General features: G+C 36.1%; 1 protein-coding gene across 2 annotated transcripts in view; it reads left to right on the top strand.

Moving 5' to 3' along the window:
- The first annotated feature begins 1,250 nt into the window (after positions 1 to 1,250).
- The window catches only part of LOC138697811 (SLAIN motif-containing protein 2-like), a 39,194-nt gene continuing 18,579 nt past the window's right edge, over positions 1,251 to 21,865 (top strand). Inside the window, exons 1-5 of one of the 2 annotated variants that reach the window (XM_069823333.1) lie at positions 1,251 to 1,875; positions 11,018 to 11,163; positions 11,241 to 11,554; positions 13,078 to 13,474; positions 17,432 to 17,479. In XM_069823333.1, coding sequence (XP_069679434.1) covers positions 1,628 to 1,875; positions 11,018 to 11,163; positions 11,241 to 11,554; positions 13,078 to 13,474; positions 17,432 to 17,479 — 1,153 coding nt within the window. In that variant the 5' untranslated portion in view covers positions 1,251 to 1,627. The remainder of the gene's footprint in view (positions 1,876 to 11,017; positions 11,164 to 11,240; positions 11,555 to 13,077; positions 13,475 to 17,431; positions 17,480 to 21,865) is intronic. The other variant, XM_069823332.1, reaches the window with a different exon arrangement.

Genomic DNA, 21,865 nt, shown 5'->3' with positions numbered 1-21,865 from the left:
ATTGAAGTTGATTAAGATAGCAAGCACGGCTCGAACAGTTTCTAAACTCATTCTGGATTTTTTTGGATCTCCACATCTTCATAGAAGAGTAAAATTTTCTTCACTGAACATTATTTCCAGTAAGATGCGGAGACACTCGGAGCAACTTCTGAAATTGCACATAGAAAATCATTTTCTCTGAAAAATCTTTAAACATTTCACTCCATTTTGCTATTTTCTCTGAAGTTATATAAGAGTTTCTTTAAGCAAGGTATTATTTCATCAAGGTCAAGTACATCTAGAATGGAAAAAAAAATAATGGAATGTCTCTTCAATTTTTTCTCTTTTCGGAGGACATCTCAGCAATATAGGCTACATTCCACAGATATCTTATCTTATGAATGAATACCAAAGGTACAGTGATATTCAACAGTATTTTCATAAAATTATAATTAACACTTAAAATCTGGGGATAGGGGAAAAATTATTAAATTCTAGGACAAAAAGCAAAATTCGGGGATTGTCCCTGGGAAAGGGAGACTCTGGTAACCTTACGTTAACTGGATTTTAGCGACTTTTCCTGATTCTTTATGAGAGCTAGGAATCCGTAAGATATTTGTTTACCAACTTTCTTGTCTTCTGCATATGGAGTCCTCGATTTTGTTAAATCTATACCTCCCCATTTTCAGTGATCAAGTCGAGATCTCTCATATGGATGAAGCTGTGATACTGCGAGTTTTACACATAAATGGGTCAACTAGCATTGCAATAGGTCCCCACAATTCTCACAAAGTGGAAGGCTCTTTTTAGTAGAAGGGCTGCATCATTTCCGAAATTCTTAAGTCTTTTAAATGGGTATTTGTAACATATATGGAAGAGAGAGATTGGATTAGTCTATTAATAATTCAAGGATTCAGGGAGGATGACAATTCTCACTAACAGTACTCTTCTTCATAAAATAAAAGTTCCACGGCTGCGAACAAATAATCCTCCCCAAACGATTAGTTTTTCGCGCTATTCCTTGGGCTAGCATTCATTAGTGTTAACGGGTTGCAAGATGACATAGCTTCATTTACAAATACAGACATCGATCGGTTTTTTATTTTATTTATTCATTAACTTTTTGTTTAGTATTTCAACCATATCATCGATCTCATTTTTCCCGCTAAACGCTCCGACATAGCCTCTTAGATAATTAAGAACTGTTGTATATTTTATTAGTTCCCTTTTTATAGCTGTGACGAGCAATGTATCCAGGAATTTTATCAGGTGAAAGGAGTATGTTGCTTAATGCCACAGATGATTTTGCAATGGAAAAGTTATCAAAAGCTAGCAATTACACTCATTGTGTTAATAGGCTCCAGAAAAACTTAGTTCTTAAATGAATTTAATTTTCTGTAGTATATTGAAGTTGAGAAATGAGATGAAACATTTAGTTTCTTCACGTTGGTAAGAAACACATGATAGGAGTTGCGAAGGGAATTGTCTGATCTCTCGGTATTTTCATATAAATGTTACGTGGTATTGCCGTGTTATCAAAATTATTCGGAAATGTGGGAAGGTATCCTTGTGTGAGTGAATGTTCATCTAATTTTGGAATTTTTGGATATAAAAATAGTAAATAGTATTATTAGTAACGTTCGTTACAATGGATAATAAGACTGATGATGTAGATCCTCGGGATGAAGTCCGAAAGCTACAAGATAAAGTGAGAAAATTGGAATTTCAAAACGAACAACTCAGGTCGCAGCATACAAGGAATGGTTTAATTGGGAATAAAATGCTAACGAGTGTTTCAAACGAAAACTACCTTGTTCAAACAGATCAAGTGCAGACAGTGGATGAATACGATATTTTAAAAATAAACAGTGAAGATTTCGTAGATGAAGAAAGATGGTAAGTATTACGAGCTTACGAAATCTCACCACTTTTGATAATATTAATGCATTTCACTGTGTAAATTTCACTTGTGTGCAAATGTAGTACATTATTAAACTTTAAATTACAGGGCTATAAAGATGAAGTAGGCTATTTTTCATTCACGTGTATTTTGAAGAATGTAGTATCTTTAGTTACGGTACGTTATAATATCAAATTTTAAAGTTTAATCTATGATTTTACTAGAGTTCATGAAATTGTAAATTATACCGCAGATATATTTGTATATTGACATATTTATGTTGTGATAGTAGGCCTATCTTGCCTTGGACTATATTTATTTTACATTCATTGCATGTTAATAATGGACAGGTTATACTTGATATTAGATATATGAAGTCATTAGCGTGTCGTAGACTAGGCCTATATGTATAGAGCAATTTGAGGTTAACATTTCAAATAATTAGTTACTTTACGGCAATGGTAAACAAATTTTGTGACACTTTGTTTATGTATGTCCACCAAGATACAGTATTAGTAGAGTGTGTATTTATATTTACAGTATATAATATAATTCCGTCACTCGTTAAATGTTATTGTTACTTATTTCTGACATTCAGTTAGGCTAGCCCACCTATAATAATTTATCTTTTCCCAAGAACTAAATTTCCTCACAGTCGACGCTACTTCTTTACGGTTTGTAAAATTTACAAACGGGGTAATTATTACTTTAGCAATAACATACTTTTCTCTTGTTTATGGAAATACTGAATGGTGAACGTCATAATAAATAACGGGGTGTATTGATGTTGTGAACGATCAGTGAAAATAAATAGAAACAGTTTTGTTTTTAATGGCGGCAAATATTACAGGCCTATACCGCCACCTCGAGAAAGTGTGGTCGAAGGTTTCAGGGCGAACATAACCGAAACTAACATAACCTAACCTAACTTCCGGGAGTGAGGTATAGGCTAAAATCTAACTGGATGGAAATCACACAGGAAGAAGTAGAGGTGTAGTGGATAGGAACGGTATCGCTAAAGTAAATAATATATGAAACGGATTGTTTATTTTTTTCATCTCCTTGGAATTGTTACGGAAATAAATAAAAATGCATTAGGCTAAGTATTTACAATAGGTCTGCATGTGTACGTATATAGTGGATACATTTTCTCTTCTTTCATTGTACCATATCTCCATCATCTCTGAGTTGTAGCTAAGATAGAAGTGACTTATCAGTCATCACGTTGACTTGTTACCTACTTCACACAGATTCCTGTGACTGTGGTTAGAGTCACACTATTGCCATGTAGGCTATATTACTCCTCTTCTCACCATTACCTATACATAAGTAAAGTAATATTGCTTCAGCTTTTCCTGGTGTTGTAATTTTAAAATACAGTTTCGTGTTTCATTGCAATCATGGACTGCTGAATGTTTTCACAACAATCTGATAAATCAGATGCCTAACTCAGCCAGTGGCTTACATGAAATCTTGTGGATTAGGTTCCACCATGTAACAGAGCTGTATCACTTCCACCTCAAACTTCAATTCTAAAGTATTTTTAATGAAATAATGATTAAATTTTTAAATGGTTTCTTGTAATACGTAGTATTTATGAGAACCTTAAAAATGTATTTATAAATAATGTAAAATTTGTTGTACTCATCTTAATACAGGGCATTCCATTAATTATTGTTCTTGCAGTCATTAATGAGACCTGAAGAAAACGAGTTTGATATGGTATGAGTACGGATCATTAGGCCTATTAGGTATTGCTGGAAATGTCTACCATTTTGTCAAATGCATGCCTCATATCTATTAAATATTCTGAGACACACACATGGTGCACATCACATTTAATTATGAGTCTGGTTATTTGTAAGGTATTGTTGTTTAGATTCTCAGTAGTGAGGGCTTGTTTCATAGAATCTTACTTCAGGATCTTCCTATTGTTAAAAGTAATTCAGACAGGTGGGTGGGGCTACCATTGACTGCAAATTATGGCTTATTCACCCATGAAACACAGATTTTAACACATGAATGGAATGCTTGACAGTATGTGGGCTACAATGGTAATGTATTGAAAGTACCTATTAGGTTGATCAAGGGGGTGAAACTGAGAGAGGAGTTTCCGGTAGCAAGACTGTGCAAGCCATTGTTTTGTTGTCCGATCACCAGAAGCGCTAAACGTTTCAATGGAATTTTCTGATTGGATACTAGAGGGAAACACCTTTCTATACAAGACATATCTCGTAGGCAACATACACAGAACAACAAAATAGCCGCCTTATTTCTTTTGAGACGAGAGCCTGATGACTATTTTATGAGTCTTTTGTATGTTCATGTTATTTAATTAAGGAAATAAGTGAAAATTTCGTCAAAACAACTAATATTTTATTTAGCTATACTTCTGCTGTTGAAATTTTTACTTATTATCTTGATTAAATAACATAAACACACAAAACTAATAACATTAATCTTTAACAATCTCTATGATTTGATCAACAAAACCACCAATATCGCACTCAAATTTTTAAATGTTAAGCTTCACAGCCAGACCACCAGGAGCACACCATTTGTTCTCTGCTTCCCTGTCGTAACGTGCGCTGTGCATTTCTATTATTTTGTTGTTCTGTAAGGTTGATCCTAAGTTCGTAGCTTTTTAATGTTATCACAATACTGCGTTGTTAGGAGATTGTTTATCGTTTGTCATTTGTTATTTGGAATGTTGTGCTTGTAAATACACTTTGAATTTTGCGGATTTGAAGAACGTTTGTGCTATTTGTGGACTAATGAATTTGAAGTGTCAAGTGGAAAAAAAAAAAACGAACACTTCCGACATATTCTTCTGTTTGAGTTTAATAGAGGAGCAAAGGCAGTGGAGGCAGCTCGAAACATTTGTGTTGTGTAAGGGGAGAATGCCATCGGGAAAAACACTACAAAAATGGTTCTGTTGTTTCAACTGTAGAAAAGTTAGTGTCCATCCATAGAAGGTGATGATATGCATCTGGTGGGATAAGCATCGTGTACTACGAATTGCTTCCCAGGAATGAAACCATTGGCATTTATTGCCAACTCAAATGCCTTGCAGTCGTAATTAAAGAAAAACGACTGGGAAGATTGCATCAAGTGCTGCTGCAACATGATAATGCACACTCGCTTTCTGCTAACATGACGAAAACAGCTAACTTATCCAGGAGCTTGGTTGGGAGGTGGTTCCACATTACCCATATTCTCCCAATCGTGCGCCCTCTGATTTTCACCGTTTTCGTTCTCTAACAGTCATCAAGCGAATTCCTTTGATAACAAAGATGCATTACAAACTTGGCTTGACGACTTCTTTAACTCCAAACCAGCAGATGTGGAATCGAAAAACTACCCCAGCATTGGCAGAGTCATAGATGATGTAGGCAAATGTATCATTGATTAATATGTTTTTTATTCATGTCAAATAAAAACTTTTGTCACAGCGAAAAAACGCTACAAACCTTTGCATCAACCCAATATTATTAGAATAATGTGGCACCAGTCTGGATTGTTCTGGTTGCCTCAGGAGTGTGCAAGCGCATCTAGCGAGAAGGAAGGCACGAGGAAACAGAAACTCGAGCTTCGGTAGGAGCTGTAGCGTGGTACAGAGCAAGGGGAGAAGGCTATGGTGATGGTGTGGAGCAGAGAGAGCAAGGGGAACATCTAGAAGCGGAATTCTCTAGAAGATTCAGAAAGCCACACGAATCGAAGATTCCAGAACACGTGGTGTAGTAATAAAAGCGCTAGTGGCCGATAGATAGTCTGTCAGTCTTCAATTCTTGCCTTGACAGCAGCGAGCAAGGGGACCTGAGTTCGATATGCAGTGGACCGCAGCTGAGGTGGACCTGAGTTCGACATGCAGTGAACTGCGGCTTGGGAAGTCTGGGTTCGACGTGCAGTGAACTTGAGTGAGTCAGTAAATGTGACAGTGTCTACCAGGCGAGTGCGACGCAGTTCGGAAGACCTGAGTTCGACGTGCAGCGAACTTGAACAGTGAGCTAGAAGAACTAGCCAAGTCAAGCAAACTGTGAACTGACAGTTCTGTTCTGCACATAGTGCATTGTGAACCTTAATTGAAATTAGGAGTACATTGTTGTTCTTCTCTATAATACACATCGTGTGGAGTGCAATAACGACTTTTGTGTTTCTGTGTTGAGTGGAATACCCATTGTTGTAGGTTGAATTATTAATAATGAAGTCACATTGTTGTCGGATGTGTGGTGGTTAATGAGAATAAAAGTCACAATATTATGTTTCTTCATCTGTTTTATCAACATATGGCTTAATACGTGCATGCTGAGAAAATTACGTGTCCGATGTCACTCAAATCTTCAATTATATTTTCATAAATTTCTAATTGAAGACCTACTTAACTTTCTAAAGTGGCTGAGTGCCAATTTTTCAACTTTCATTTTAGTCAAAATAAGGAAGGTATATTCATGTGAGCATATCATGAATGAATGAATTGAAATGATTCACACCCTTTTGGTCCCAATGAGCATATCATACTAAATGTACTTTATCTTAATTCATGTGCAAGTGAATCATTCGTACACCGAAAGATGGTTTTGGAGGTATCTGAACATGCATTTGGCAATGTATTTTTTTTTTATCAATATCTCAGAAACTTATTTTTTTTATATTTAAACCCTTCAAAAAGTTAGGTCTTCAGTTTTAAATCTTAATTCCTTCTTAATAGTGAGTAGAAGGCCGACAGAGCATTTGCTTTTGGTCTGTGCCAAGAGAGAAGGCTGAATCATAGTTGTCAGACGTCATGCCACTACAAGGCCATCTAATGCGTGTGTATGCTTTGTGCAATGTGATAAGTTCTTAAAGATCAAGACATGTCGTTACCGTACTTTTAGTGTTAGTTTTTTTCAATGTGTGTGCATTAAATTAGATTGTTAGACCATTGAAATACCAGCCAAAAAGTTCACACTAGAACAAAATTTTTTATGTATGACACATACCAGTATGTGAAAACTGAGTCATGTTGAGACATGTGTAGGCAATTTAGAGAGATATTTTCGGGTATTACAGTTCGAAATTGTTGCTGTCTGTGCTGCAGGAAGTTACAGATCAAAATTGCCACTACCTATGCCATATACAGCATTTGCCACATATGCATATACTTTATCAGCCCATATTTGAGCGGAATACTCTGTATTGTATTTAGCGATAATTTTAACTGCAGGGGTTATTCAGTGCCAATTCAATGTGGAGGAGAAATGCCCAACGAATTTTTCCCGAAGCTCTCTATCAGGAACAGTGTTCTTTCACAAGCCATAAAGCTGGTACAACACCCACAGTGTTACTTCTCTCCTGAAGAAAATCATACCAAAAATTTTTATTGCCCTTTAAAATTCATTGCCATTGGCCTGGTTTGAACTTGTAAACCTCAAACCTAATCGTTAGCATTGCATCTGCTAGACCATCGAGAATGACAGCTTTTTAATACTATCATAGTAATTGAAGTAATTGACACATCTCAACGAAGTTCTATTTATATTCACTGTTAAAACTAAAGTGAAATGACAGGAAACAGTGTAACAAACAACCTGTTGGCAATAATCTTGTCAGACAAATAAGAGCTGTCCACCCACACATTAATACCATCATAATGAGAGCAAGTAGTAGTAGTTTCTAAACTTGTTTTTACATTAATATCCATACAAAACCTGAACGAATGTGTTATCTTCTCAGCATGCACATTACCATAAGAATATCTCTGATGTAGGTTTCTGACCTTTTGTATTATAAAAATATTTGCCCTATATCTTTAACTCTAATTCTATAGCAGTATTATCTCGTTTTTCTTCAGTCAAAACACTTCTTCTACAGTTTGTCTTGTTCAAGATATTCCCCATCTCTCGCAAGTTTTTTTTTCTTTATACTTTCTCATCACACGAAGTAGAAAGAGAAATTGTTGTAATGCTACAAAAAATCATTTTATAAAGGTTTTCGTGCAAATACACCTTTTCAGTATTTCTGACACCGAAAATTAGATTTTGGGCATTTTGTCTGCCTGTGTATATTGATTTCTCCTCAGCTGTTATTAATTTTTAGTATGTCGTTCACCAGTCTCCATTGCATCCCTCTGCTGGCTGTAGTCGTGGTGGAGAGAAAGAAAAGAGGAATGATGAACAAGAGGGCTGAAGCTTGGTGGGGTGGGGGGTGAAGCAATGTAGAAAGAAAAGACTCTGGTTACAGATATAGTGATTTATTTAAATACCTACTTAGTTTTCTTCATTAGTTCGTAGGTAGGGGAAACAGGGATGCAATTGTGAAAACCTTGCATATTGAAAATTGCTCCTATAACTCTGATTGGAGTTGAGTTGAAGGTGTAATGATGCTAGGACTGGAAATATAAGAATTGAGGGGTAACAGGAGTGCCTGAAGGGGTAGAATGACACTTATCCTGTTAGGAGATGGTTAGCGAGTAGGAATTTGAGAGACATGAAGCAGGTTAGCGGTTGTTCCTGATTATCGAAACTTTGCAGATAAATGGCCTGCGATTCGATGACCACTGAAGGTGGTTAGGAGGTTACTCTCTTCTAATGAAGTCCACTGACAATGGCCTGCGATTGGCGTCCACAGAGAGAGAAGTCAAGTATAGTGATGGCCAAGGCAAGTCTGAGTGAACAGAAGAGAATTGAAGGTGGAAATGCTATGGGAGACAATTATGAAGAGTTGAGGCGTTAATAGGAAGGAAGAAGCAACTCGTTCTAGGGTCAAAGGGCCTCTATTTTGACTCTCGTCTTCTGTGCTCAACACGGCTGCCACCCCCCACATGACTAATGACGTCACGTTGGTGCGAACCAATGGGGAGAAAGCATCTCCCTCTCTGTGGGAAGCATCCTTTGCCTGCCTATGCTCTGCTGTCAACTGGTGATAGTAGGCGGGCGACAGAATTACACCCCCTTCTTTCAAGTAATATCCAGTGCTAGACAGGGGTGAGGACCGAATAACCTTCCCTGTTTGTTTTACAGAAAGGAGAAAGACAGTTAGTGAATTGCCCAGCACACTTAAATTTTGAACTCGAGGGCAAAACATGGAATAACATGAAATCTAGGGAAGACCACATTAGCACAATGAAATGATAGATATACAAGTATCTATAAGCAGATTTATTCAAGAATTGTACACATGACATATAATGCAGTAATTTTAAATTGGTTTGTCTTTATTTGAAATCAAAACTACACCACCACTGTGGCTCAGTGCTGGAGTGCTGGGCTAATAAGTCAGAGAACATGGGTTCAAATCCCACTCTAGGTAATTATCTATTAAGTACTGTTTTTTTTTTTTTTTTTTTTTTGTGAAATTAATGTTTTAAAATTTTATTATTTTTCCTAATGTGAAAACACTTAGAAAAAGTCAGCGGAAAGCAGTTATTGTAGTTTTGATTTTATTATGTTTACGTACTTACTGATATCAGCCAATTCGAAGTGGTGGTCAGCCATTTTATTTTTGATGTTTATAACAGGACAGGAACTGTTTCGCTGTGGCGCGTGCCCTGACCTGTCATGGAGTGCCGTCGTGGCATGATTTTTACGTGAATGTATTTTCCTGTGTATATTCCAGATCAAATCAAGCAGTTTCCTTCGTGCTCTGGTTGCAAATTTTGCATATATGAACGTTAGGTTTGATTAGTTTAGATTTTAATTAACAATTCCACGCTATATCGTATCGCGAGCTGGACATGTATAAGTTGATATTTGATGACGTCACATTAATTCTATATTAGATTGTTTTCATTTTGTTTCTGTCACTTTGACGTTAGTTCTGGTGATGGAAGGAGCATGTAATTCTATGTCTCGTGATGATCGATTATGTCAAGGTTGAATTTACGGATCTCGGATATTTAGCAGAGTTGAAGTTCAAGAGTGCATGTCCAGATCATTGTGAACACATGCATTATTTTTTTCATGGAAGTGGGAGAAATGTATCCACGTCTTCATTAATGTGAAGTGTAAGTTTTTCGATATGTTAACACTTTCCACTCATTTTTTCGTAGTGTTAATTTTTGGGGTGCCACACACACACACACGCGCACACACACACACACACACACACACACACACACGAGGTTCAATCTTGTTGTCCACCTATCTAGATTCCTACCGAGATTTGGTGTGAAATGCTTAAAGATATTTTATTGTGATAGCAGAAATTGTCTTCTTTTATACAAATCTGGCTTTTCGGGTATAGCTCCCTGTAAAGCTGACTTGAATAATTTCAACGAAAAAATTGTTCCAGGGCTGGTTATCGAACACAGGACCTTTGGCTGAGCGTGTTAGTGCTCTACCGACTGAGCTACCCAGAAACTATACAAGACCCTGGCTCAATTTTCCCCTTATATCCACATACCTCAAGTGGGTTGACAGAATGCCAGAGTCCAGCATTGAGTGCACCCTTACCTGATAAGCCAGAGTTTTCCAAATTATATATAATACGCTTTGTCGAACCTGGCAACCTTTTCATAAAGGAAGCTTAATTTATTTATTTATATTTTACATGTTACTGTTTCAATAACAGAAAACCACAAATTTAAGTCACACAGTAAGTGTTGTTGTTGTTGTTTTCTAATGCCAGATGATTGACAATAAAGTCATTTGACCTCTTGCACTCCAATATTTTTCAAAGATATTATCATGACCAGTCAATGAAGCACAGATTTTGAGGTGTTCCGAATCCATTTCTTGGTTTGAACACAGTAAGTGTGCATTCAATGCTGGGCTCTGGCATTCTGTCAACCCACTTGAGGTATGTGGTTGGGATAATTGAGTATAGTTTCTGGATAACTCAGTCGGTAGAGCATTGACGCACTCAGACAAAGGTCCCTAGTTTGATACCCAGCTCTGGAACAGTTTTTGCCTAGAAATTATTTATGTCTTCTTTTATTTATATCTAATTGTGATTGTCAGAGATGTTTAGCTGATACCTGTTTGAATATAGTGATAGATTAAATGTATTATTTATATTTATAATTTATGAACTGTAGCTTGATTTTTCTTGATAGTCTTCTGCTTTTTTTTGTGTTATGCATTTTTCCAGTCAGTGTACAACAGTGTATTATCCCTTCTGTAAGTCTATTATTCTTACTGTAATGCTTTTTTTGTATTTTAGGCTATATATTCCACAAAATAGTACAGGAAGAAATGTTCCAGATAATTTAGAGAAGTGGCTTCGACAAGATATTGATAATAATAATGACTATGAGTTCCAGTTGATGAGAAGGAAGCTTATACAAGAACTGGATGAAATAGAACAAGGTATTAGTTAGTTGTAAATACATTGATATTTAAAAATCTTTCCTCTGCAGTTCTCTGATTACTTGTTTGTATTCTAGGTCTAAGAAGAAATAACATAGATACGAGAACTTTTACAAGATCGAAAAAACGAATGACTCGTCCCAGTTTAGAAACAATGGTGGAATCACCATTGTATGAAAATAGAAGAAAGAATCCATCACCCTGGAGAACTTCCCATCTTCAGCATACAGAAGATATTGATGACATCAGCCTTCAACTCAACACTTCACTGAATAGTACTTTTGGACCCTTAGCATCAGAATCCTTGCTTCATAATTTTAATATGTCATCAAACGAAATGGTGCAATTTAATTCACTTCTTCAAAAAATAGCATCGGATCCGCATTTAAATGTAAGTATCATAACACGAAGTTTTATTTCATTTCATGTCGCCCTCGGTAGTGCAGTTGGTATAGCGCTGGCCTTCTATGCTCAAGGTTGCAGGTTCGATCCCGCAGAGGTCGATGGCATTTAAGTGTGTTTAAATGCGACTGGCTCATGTCAGTAGATTTATTGGCATGTAAAAGAACTTGTGCGGCACAAAATTCCGGCACACTGGTGACGCTGATATAGCCTCTGCAGTTGCGAGCGTTGTTAAATAAACCATATATATTTATTTTTCATTTCATGTTACTGTATTTGGAGTACTCTCACATATAGTAGTTTACTTTAAAATAATTCATTGGAATAGCAAAAAAGAGCTTTATTTTAAAAGACATTTGTTATGCTGATAATTGTTATTGAATATAGATTCCTAAGTCGACCTGGTTGGCGAGTTGGTATAGCACTGGCCTTCTATGCCCAAGGTTGCGGGTTCGATCCCGGGCCAGGTCGATGGCATTTAAGTGTGCTTAAATGTGAAAGGCTCATGTCAGTAGATTTACTGGCATGTAAAAGAACTCCTGCGGGACAAAATTCCGGCACATCCGGCGACGCTGATATAACCTCTGCAGTTGCGAGCGTCATTAAATAAAACATAACATTTACAACATTTTTAGATTCCTAAGGGGTTTCCAAACTGATATCAATCTTTACTAAATATGCTTAAAACAAGGGTTTTCAAACTTACGTCAACCAAACAATTTTCCATCCTTCCCCACACTTCAACATTTCCTTTCTCCCTTTCCCCCTTTATATATACCTCTAAAACTGAAAATTAGTGAACATACAGTGTGCTATGAGTTTGTTACTGAGCCACACATTTTGATGTCTTAGTTACAATTGTTTTGTTGTTTCCTTTATAATTAAGAATGCAGGACAATATCTTACAATTAAAATAAATATTTGTTTAAATATATTAATTTTATCTACAATATATAGAATATGAAAGTGATATAGAATAGAAATGTGTATTAAAGAAATTGAATTTTAAAAACAGATTTGATGAAATCCATAGGTACCTGGATTGCTCAGTAGGTAGAGCAATTGGCTACGAACTGGAAGGTTCTGGGTTCAATCCCAGGTGATGGCAGGAATTTTTCCATTGCAAAAATTTTCAGAACAGTCCCAGATTCCAATCATCCTATCAAATTGAGTGCCAGGTCTTTCTTGGGAGATAAAAGGTGGCCAGAGCATGGTGCTGACCACATAAAGGTGGTCAGAATATGGCTGACCACACCACCTCATCCTAGTGTTTAGGTCATGAAATTATGGAACTTTAACTCCTTGCCTTCCAAGCACTGGTTAGTTTAATTTACATAAAAATTATCTTCCTTATTGAATTTTTCTGAATAAAATTATTTGTAGGAAGTCTTATTGTTATATTGTTCGAATTACATAAGAAATAAGATTCATTTCTAGGAAATAGCTTTATTTTTAGTTAGTGTAACAGTATTGCAAACGTAAATTGTTACATTTTTTTTTTTTTTTTTCCAGTTGACACCGGAATTGAAGAATAATACATTTCAGAAGACTGCATCTGATCCCGATGAGCTAAATATATTCCAAAAATTGTCGGAACCAGACATGAATACAACCTTCCTGAAAGTATCAGATCCATGCCTTCCAGTAAATCGTCAGAAATCAGTTGACATGAACACAACATTTCAGTTGACCCCAAAGTCAAGAAGCATAACACCATCGGGATTAAATTGTACATTTTCAATTCAAGATGGTAGTAGTAGCAGCAGCAACCGCAGTGGAAGAACGATGTCTTGTGATAGTGGAGGAGATGATGATCAGTTGAGCAGTGCATCAGACAGCAGTTTTTCATCTAGTAATCGACTTATGAATGTGGGCGATGTTCAAAACATTGCACGTCTGCAGGAAGAAAGTAAGGACCTTTCACTTCCTCATTGGAGAAAGTATTGTGGCGAAGCAAAAATTCTATTTCAAAATTTTGGCGGAAATACATGCTTCCAGCATCCCAGATGACAAAAAAGTGATTTTGAGGATGCCATTAATCTAATGTATGATGCAGCCCGGTAGACCCAAAAGTTAGGACTTGCATAAATTTTATACATATATGAATAATAATTATATAACAATATTAGAATAATAGTGACGGAAAATAATACAGTATTAGTAAAAATATTAATACCAATTAAATAATAATAATAATAATAATAATAATAATAATAATAATAATAATGATGATGATGATAACGTTGATAAAATAGATATTAAACAAACAAAAAGAAACAAAATTGCGAAGTTGAAATCAATTCGGTAGTGATGGGTCATTCGTGAATGAATGGGCTCTTTTGAACGACTCTCTCCTTTGAGCTGGTAACAAGCTAACTTGCTCATTGAGAGCTGGTCGTTCGTGAGGCACTTCCAACTCCTTCAGTTCGTGTTATGACTCCCACTTTCGAGTAACCAATGGCATTCATTGCATGATCACGTGACATTTGCAGTTACTTAGAAACTGTGAGAAAGACAGAGAAGAGCGAACCTTGGAGAGACCACGTCATATGCCGATAGCAGGCGGGTGTGGAACCAATATTACGTGGCTTTCAATCAGCTGGTGTGTGGAAAAATATATGTATTAACATTGTTTAACGTGGTCCCCCGTGGTCCCCTGAGTTAGCTCTGTGGTAGTATGTTTGCCTCCAGACTAGCCGGCCCGGGTTCGATTCCTGGCGGGGTCAGAAATTTTCATGTAAAATTTCTACCTCGGGACTAGGAGAGATGGCTGTGCACAACTTCTAATCACTAGATTGTGCACCAATATGACTTGGGTTAAATCCCAAATCTCTCCGCAGTGCATATGAAGAGAAGGCATATGTCACTATTGATAGTGATTTGTCCGTCGGATGGGGACGTTAAGCCAGGCAGTCCTCTTGGTGCTATTTGACAGGAGTAGGCTACGTGCCGGCAACAGGTTTCCCCTTCTCCCTTCCTCATCCTCATCATCATCATCATCATCATCATCACAGACACTACACTTACACGAACACTTACACATACACTCACCCTAGTACATGACATAACTCTCTACAGATACACATCATATACAGCCGAAGTGGTGTACAACTAGAAAATGGGTTACAGTTCTGCCATCTATCCGCAATATGTGGAACCCGAATCACGCAAGTGAAGTGGGTGGGCATTGGACACCTACACACATTGTTTAACGTTTATGTTGCAGGCTTTGTGTTTTCATATATTTTTTTCAACTTAATGCAATTGTGCCTGTTATCCTTCTGATTCCTAATGTCATTAGACTATTATTGAAACAATTTCGACATGTTACACAGCCAGCTAAATAGGCTCTTGAACGATGTTGTTTGCGAGTTGTCTAGCTGCTCATGAACGAACGAACGAACTGGCAACCAACTCGCGAACAAACTGATTATTTTGAACGACTCTCTCTTGAGAGTGAGAGCTGATGAGCTAGCTTGCATAGAGTCGGTTGGACCCATCACTACAATTCAAACTAACTTACTTTTTCTTAAATTTTGTTTCTTACATAAGATGAAATGATAAATGAGATGAGGTGTCCAGTATGTCTCCACATCCTTATAGTTAGAAGAAATTACTAGATACCGAATTAATTTTACTTCTTATTGGGAATTCTTCAAACTCCAATAGCTCCCAGGTCTAGCCAGATATAGTTACTACCCTTACTGAAAAGTACTTCATTGTTATAAGATTAGCATCACTTGTCATATCCGCGTTTGTTATGCATAAGTGAATCAAAACAAAGACTAATTTATTTGAACATTTGTGTCGCTTTGAAATGCCGATTTCCATAAATAGAAAATATTAGAAATGATTACAATATATGTATAGCTATTTTATGTCAATTTGTAAAAATTAATTACACCCCTGAGCCCAAACGAATTTTGTGCCCTCCAACTAACTGATGCAAATCTTAGACACTTAACAGTCAACTGTAAAATAAAAAAAATATGTAACAACAATTTAAGATATGCTACTATCTGAAGCAGGCATCTGTAAATTATGAAAATATTGCAAGCAATACACATTGAAGTAAGAGTGACTAACATTGAAATCAGAGTAGGAAGATTGTCCTAAGTGCCATGCTGGTTGCAGTGTATCCAAAATTCAGGATAGCTCCATTTTTTCCTCTTCTCAAAATTTTGTCCCCCTGGTCCTGGGCCCATGATCAGAGTAGGAAGATTGTCGTGAATTAAGTGCTATGCTGGTTTCAGTGTGTCCAGAATTTAGGATAACTCTTTTTTTTTTTTCTTCCCCACTTCTCAAAACTTTGCCGTCCTTGGTCCGCCCATGTGGCCTAAGTTTCTTAATTAAACAGTATAATTCATAAATGAAGTCAATTTTTTTTTAATTTTAGGATTACAGAGGATGCATTGTGTCCATAGAAAAAAGAACATTTTTTATTTAGGTTCATACTTAGGTATGCCTTTTAAATAATAGTTCAAGAAAATAATTAAATTTATGAACGATATCATTTGTACATGATAAAAGAACTGAATTGTTACAAAATATGTAAAACGTGTAATGAGAAAGCATGAGTTACCTTCGTTACACCCATTTTATTTCATTTGTTATCTGCTTGCAAGGTTTGAGCCATACAGTTCGATATGTTTTCACTTTTTTAAGAATTTTGAATGTACAGAAGACATTCATTAGTAGTAGCCCAGATCACATATAACAGATAGGCTTTGACAGAAACCACTTTTATCAATTTCACTATGCTGTCATCTAGCTACTGCATAAGAAGTCACGTTATAAATCTCATTTGAATTGCATGGAGAGACTGTACTTGCATCTAACAGTTGTTCACAATCAACTGTGGCGATCCTAGTGTTTGTTCTCTTCCACGTGTTACCGTTTTTAACTTGAAGATGGCCAGTTTGTTATATATATAATCAGGGGTGGTAGTAGTAGCGGTTGTCACCATGACTCAAAATTACTTCTTATGGTAACATAGATATTGTTAGAGGGGGGAAAAGCTAACATAACTATCAGGAATTTAACTGTGGTTGAATATTTATATGTATAGTTTGCAATTCTGTCATATGAGCTACAACAGAAAATCTACTTTATAATTGATTAATTTTAAATGTTTTCTTTTTGATATACCAAAAGACTTAAGTGGTTTGTGAGAATTGGCATTTATATATTATTTAAAAACCACCAGAAATTTCGCGCAAATTTTCTTAATAATAATAATTTTATCCTATATTTTATTATACTTGTTCATCTAACATGTGTGATATTCACTTACATAAATTTTATTCAGCATGACTAATTATATTAATTCTTGAAAATAATGTATTACATAATTATTTGTCTTATTCCTGTGTCTTAAATTAGTTTAATCCATTCCATATATTTCACAAGTGGAATTTTGAAGTTTGGAATTTAACATGAGATAAAGTTGACATTGACTTTAAATTAGACCAGATTAGATTTTAAAGTGTACTTTTTCTTAGTAGAATAAGACTTAGTTTTCTGTATTACTTTTTTTTATCCACTGCAGACACTTAATATCAAAATTCATATTAATTTTCTGCAGTTTTTTTAACTCTGAATGTTCCTTAGGGATAGTGTTGTTGCTTTATTATGGAATACAAAATTGTGTTCTTTAACAGATGATTATGGTTATAATAACATCAGTCGTGAATTTCATTATCTTCAAATTTTACATAAACCATTCATATTTGTGTAACTAAATAAAATTGTTTAACATGAAAGTAATGGTTAAATTGGAATGAAGAAAATCAGAATTCTTTTAGACTACTGATAAAATGACTATTTCATTTTTATTTTATGTTCTTTTCATTCATGTTTATTTCAGGTCTAAAGCAGGTGATGTCAACACCAAAAAACAATAAAAAGAGAGAAGGTGAGTCAGCTTATATTTAAAAATAACCTTGTAGTCTACTGTGCCACGTAGCAGCATATGACATGCAGGGATTTGGTTGTGAGCCAAAAAGGGAAAAGCAATTCCCAGTTGTTTTGGCTCCTTCAGTGTAACATGTGGAGTTGAGCAGTAATGAACTTGAATCTTGAACAGTCATTTTTAAATTAAGAGAAATTATGTTTTTTTTTTTTTTTTTTCTTTCTGTATTTTATCTTTGCCTTGTCTGCACAAATGGATTAATATAAAAGTTATTCGATCGTAATTTTATCATAAATTACTAAATATGTTAGACAATTTATTACTTTTTATTTATTTGTTTTGATGGAGAATTAAATAGAGCTCTTTAAATTATTTATACTGAATTTAAAATTAGGTAATCAAGAATCCTAAAGTAAAATGTCTGTGGAGGAAATATAAAACATCTATGATGGAGCGATACAAAATTGTAGTTACAGAAAGTGTAATGAAAATGGTACTTAATTGATGTTTGCATTGAATACCTTCCCCCTTTTTTATGTATATAATCTAATTGTTATAAGAATGGAATGCTAGAATGTTTGTATTTTTTAAGCTTTTATTTACTATTTCACTCGTTTCACACATGATATAAAGATGTAATTTTTATTTTAATGCAGTATTTCCCAAACTGTGAACGTTTAGTGGTCTCTGAGAGAGTATTTATTTTTTTTTTTATTTTAGTAGGTTATTTTACGACACTTTATCAACAGCTTAGGTTATTTAGCGTTTGAATGAGATGAAGGTGATAATGCCGGTGAAATGAGTCTGGGGTCCAACACCGAAAGTTACCCAGCATTTGCTCATATTGGGTTGAGGGAAAACCCCAGAAAAAACCTCAACCAGGTAACTTGCCCTGACCGGAAATCGAACCCGGGCCACCTGGTTTTGCGGCTAGAAGCGCTAACCGTTACTCCACAGGTGTGGACTCTGAGAGTGTAGTGCATCCCCCCTGCCCCCGAAAAATAACAAAAGATGTAAGAGTCATATTTCGCAAAAAAGGTAACTTCTTAATCTAAAGACATATGGCATAGTAATAAAATTATCGTTGTATATTTAGATGAGGAAAGAAAGCAGCATATTAAAATTTTCACATTTTTGTATTTCCACATTATATTGAATTATAAAGAGGAACTATTGTGATGCTGCAAAAAATTAATTTCGAGATTTTTACAGAAACAAAGTTCTCAGCTTTCATGGTAATAAAAAAAAATGGTTTTCAGCATGCCATCTGTATACAGCTGTTCTTAAAATCAGTATTGATCTAACTCTCAAGTAGCTAAATACTAATGGGTTGCAAGACGGAAAATGGGAAAAAAAATCCATCAATCCGAGCATTAGCAACCAACTTGGAACTACTTACGTCAGTAAATAGAACAGTAATGCTAGGAATCATTACATTAATACGAATAATTATTGTTATATATGTATACGTAAACCATGCAATTTGTAAAAGGAATAAAATATTTTACTTTTTGTAGCTATAAAAAGTGTCTGTTTACAATTCAGAAAACGAAAGTTCATCATCTTATTTGGGTGCGTAATACAGGATCCAACAGAATGATCTTAGTTTGAATTGACCACTGCACAGGTTTCTTAATAGTTGCGCTTGAGTGGTGTATATCTTTGAGCAGCACAAGCCTTGCCATTTTAGTTACCATCATGGCGTGGACAGGCAGATGTCGTGGATTTTGTTGTTGAAGCATATTTAAAAAATGGTGATTCTGTGATTGCAGCGCAGCGGCAATTTGTTACCCATTTTAGAGTAGATCGACACAGAAGAATTCCTGATAAAAAAAAACTATACTGTTATGGGTGAGAAATTTCAGACAAAAGGTTCAACTTTCAAACAGAAGTTGTTCTGGATGTTCGGACTCCTGAGAATATCGCAGCAGTGAGACACGCTGTTATCACTTCTCCATGACATTTAGCCATTAAACATGCTCTGACATTGGGAATATCTGATCGGAGTGTCAGATGAATCTTACACCTAGACCTCAAGTTCCATCCATACAAAATAATGGTGCTTCAGGAACTTCGGGAATGTGATTGACTCAACCATCAAGTTGTTTGCGAGACCATATTGGAAAATGTTCCAGATGACGCTGTTGTGCTCAGTAGTGACTAAGTTCATTTTCATTTGCCGGAGTACATCAGCAAACAAAACCTTCAATATTGGGCACCATAAAATTCTCGAGAAGTGCATCAGCGACCTCTCCGTTACTGTTTGGTATGCTGTTGCACAATTTGGAATAATAAGGCCATACTTTTTGAGGAAGAAGGACGCACAGTCACTGTTTCAGGAGTGTATAGCTCGTGAGGGCAAGCATTTGGACGATATTCTTTAAAACAAAGTGGTGTCAGAAAGGCAAGCTTTCTTCTGTAAGTTGGTAAAATAAAATTTTCAATGGGATCTATGTTGTCCTTCCCTTGTTTAAATAAGAGTTTTGAGTGTCATCCAAAGACGACCATTTATTTATTTTGAAACATTGTCATCACTCTTCTAGCTTCCCAATACAGCTATCGTTTAGATCTGTTGTGGTAACTGTGAAATGCTGTGCAGTCCCTGATGTGTACCCAATTCATTACCACATTCATGTTGCACTACATGCAGTTTGGAGATGGAATGATGTTGAAGTGATGTAGATGTTCTGCCAAACAATCATACTTCATTATTATGTGGAATGCAGCCACACTTTCACTTCTAGGAAGGTCTGCTATCACATCCTTATTGTTGATTAGGCTAACCCAAAATTTACCTTGGCTTAACTGTTGCAGGATGTCGTATCTTTTAGTCTGGAAGTTATATTTAATTATAATTTTCACTGTATGGAAAGATAGGGATGTTGTCTTCAGACTTTTTATTTGTGTGTCCTTAGACAGGAAGTCGGCCTCCTCATTTCCTGTAACTCCAACATGTGATGAAATCCATTGGAACGCTATGGGTCATATTCATAGACATTCTTAGCGCGGGCTTCCGGTAGATGATCAGCGAACTAACATTTTTCGTAATCATAAACCAGTGTTAGCGATATGATATGAAATGAATCCTGTACAAGTAATCAGTAGATAGCCGGGGCACCTTATGGGTGCTATTCATAGACATTTCGCTAGCCTACACTATGAGCATGCTAAACTAGCCCGGACTATCGACTGGTTACTTGTACAGGATTCATATCATATCTTATCAATAACACTGGTTTATGAATACAAAAAACGTTAGTTCGCTGATCATCCACCGGAAGCCCGCGCTAAGAATGTCTATGAATACGACCCTAATATGTTCACCTGCTGTATTAAGTTGTTCAAGTAATGTCCTAATTTACAGCACTTTCGAAAGTTTTTGATAGTTTGATGTAACTAGTCTCAGGATAGCTAAGATGAAGTCTAAAATAAATCTAATCTATAGCTGAACTGTGAAAGAGCATTGTACAATGGTTCTATCTTCTCGTCGAAATTAGGTTTATATTTCTCAACAGAAGCATGGAACTTCAGCAGTTTACAGCTTACTCCAGCACTAGCATTTCCTTCTTTTTCCAACACCGAATCATCTGTGAAAATATGTAACCATTTCTCTTCTGGATGGACAGTGTTTATTATTTCTAATGACACGAGTCTTAAGATATCTGTATCAGTTTCTGCTTTCTTTACTGTTGAGAAGCTTTGTCATTTTGTGAACATAATCATAACCATTTTGAAGTGGGCACCAATTTTTTTATGATTTGGCGATTACATCACCCACTCACAACCCTCAATTTCGAATGGAAAGGCTCATCTACATTTAGACACCTAGAATTGGAATATATCAGTCCCCTAACTGCTCATTGTGCAACTCAAACCAAGCAATGGATTCGGAACACCTCAAAATCTGTGCTTCAGTGGCTGACCATGATAATATCTTTGAAAAATATTGGAGTGCAGGAGGTCAAATGACTTCATTGTCAAACACCTGAAATTAGAAAAGAACAACAACTTTCGGACACTGGGACCCTCGGACCTAGCCTGTAGGACATTTATATTCACTGACCTTTCCTCTATCTGCCACCAGGGGATGTTTCTCTACGCTGTGGTAGGCCAGCAGCCCAGTAAGGTAAGGTCACACTTTAAAAACCTTTCCAGCTTCAAGGTCTTCTACTCATCTGTCCTTGAAGAGGCAATTGACAAGGAGAAGTGAATCACTTATACTGGCGATTTTTTGCCTCCAGAGCCGCATTAGCCATAAAAGTGTTACCATCTCTCACCACGAGTAGGTGCAGTTGGAAATTTCCCTTCATTGATATATAGGACCTAAAATGGTATTTCCTGTACTCTCCAGTTCAGAGACGACCATTATTTGGGTATATGAATAAAGGT

This window comes from Periplaneta americana, chromosome 4 (genome assembly GCF_040183065.1).
Source record: "Periplaneta americana isolate PAMFEO1 chromosome 4, P.americana_PAMFEO1_priV1, whole genome shotgun sequence".
Classification (NCBI taxonomy): Eukaryota; Metazoa; Arthropoda; class Insecta; order Blattodea; family Blattidae; genus Periplaneta; species Periplaneta americana.
This window is presented reverse-complemented; position numbering and strand designations above follow the sequence as displayed.